The 1,464-nt window shown below is 37.5% G+C and overlaps 1 protein-coding gene across 1 annotated transcript; it reads right to left on the bottom strand.

Annotated features, from left to right (window-relative positions):
- Positions 1-278: 278 nt before the first annotated feature.
- On the bottom strand, positions 279-969 carry Tsp_13926 (conserved hypothetical protein). The gene is made up of 3 exons (XM_003370471.1): positions 892-969; positions 568-699; positions 279-488 (listed from the first exon to the last, which is right to left on the bottom strand). Exons 1-3 carry the CDS (start codon positions 967-969, stop codon positions 279-281), a joined length of 420 nt encoding a protein of 139 aa, XP_003370519.1.
- Between the last annotated feature and the right edge of the window lie 495 nt (positions 970-1,464).

Genomic DNA, 1,464 nt, shown 5'->3' on the forward strand with positions numbered 1-1,464 from the left:
TTTTCAGGTTAAAGTGGAACTTCACCAGACCAACCAGGTTTTATCCATTTTTCGCAGGCAATTTTTTTTTTTTTAAAAAATCACCTTCGTTTTTTCCAATTGGGGGTGTTTTTCCATTAGTAGCGCCACCAACGACGAATAGGTCCGTACTCTTGGGCGAATTTCCAACGATTCCAAAAAATGTTCACATTCGCCACTACAATTTTCACTCGACATGCATTCATAATTGTTATAAACATCGTTTGTGCATATTAATTATATTTATTGGCTTTTTTGATTTACCAGTTTATCATCACTTCTCCGATGTAATATTGCAAGTTCAGCATTCGAACATCAGATGCGGGAAGTGAACGACGAATTTTCGACAATGATTCCCAATCTTTCATACGTCTCAGAGTCATGATCACTTGACGACTGACTTTCAACGGAAAAGATTGCCGCATCTGCACGACCTCTTGAAACAAATTCACCGCCTCTTCAATTCGCTTCTACAAACACACATTGAAGCGAATTTAAATTTATACTTATAAGAAAGCAAAAAATCTCCCCTCCCTCCCCCTCTTTTACCTCATTCAAAAGAGCAATAACTTCAGAACTGGGCACGACGTTGTAGATCGACTTGAGCAGATCATCTTCGGTCTGTTCCAATGAATCCATGTCACTGCCCATACGTTCCACTCCACTGTTTTCCAACAATTCCTGAAATGAAAATTTCCAAATAAATATTCATCCAAATTCATCTAATAAATTATTGTTTCAACAAGCAACGTACAATCAAATCATCCGGAGGCAGTTGGCCGTTGTCGCTGAAAATCTTTTTGAACAACAACAGATTACGCTTGGACAGGTGAAAATTTTCCTCCTTCAACAAATTCCAAAAATACAACGCACGTCGCCAATTTCGACAGTTTCCTGTGCAAATAGAATATGCAAATAAAATAGAGAATATTTCGTTTCCAAAAATTGCATACTGTAAGTGATCAACAAAAACGAAAGCAAATTGTTGCGATTGCAATCCACTACACCATTGGTTGCTGTGAAAAAGTGGCTTTCCAAATCTCGAAACTAGGAAAAAACCCAATAAAATAAATATAAATTAAGGTAAACAAAACAAAACAAAACTTTAATTGTTTTTCCAACACGGATTCTTGCAAAAGGTTGATATCAAATGGTTGTGAATCAATCCGGACACCCTCGAACGGTTTCCAAAAGTTGAATCCGCCCTGATCCACACCGACACCAGCTAACCAACGCCCAGGGCCAGCGTCATCACGGCGTGCAATTCGCCTCGAATTCGTACGACAATGTCAAATGCTTCAAAACAATAACATGCCAAATTACCATATAAATAAATAAATAAATAAATATATGCAAAATTTTGCAAAGGCGTATGGAAAAATAAATACCTTTCTGCAACAAAGCCGACTGTTCCTTTTTTACCAATTCAATTGTCAGTTCAGTTGC

Source organism: Trichinella spiralis (assembly GCF_000181795.1).
Source record: "Trichinella spiralis strain ISS 195 chromosome Unknown Scfld692, whole genome shotgun sequence".
NCBI classification, from domain to species: domain Eukaryota; kingdom Metazoa; phylum Nematoda; class Enoplea; order Trichinellida; family Trichinellidae; genus Trichinella; species Trichinella spiralis.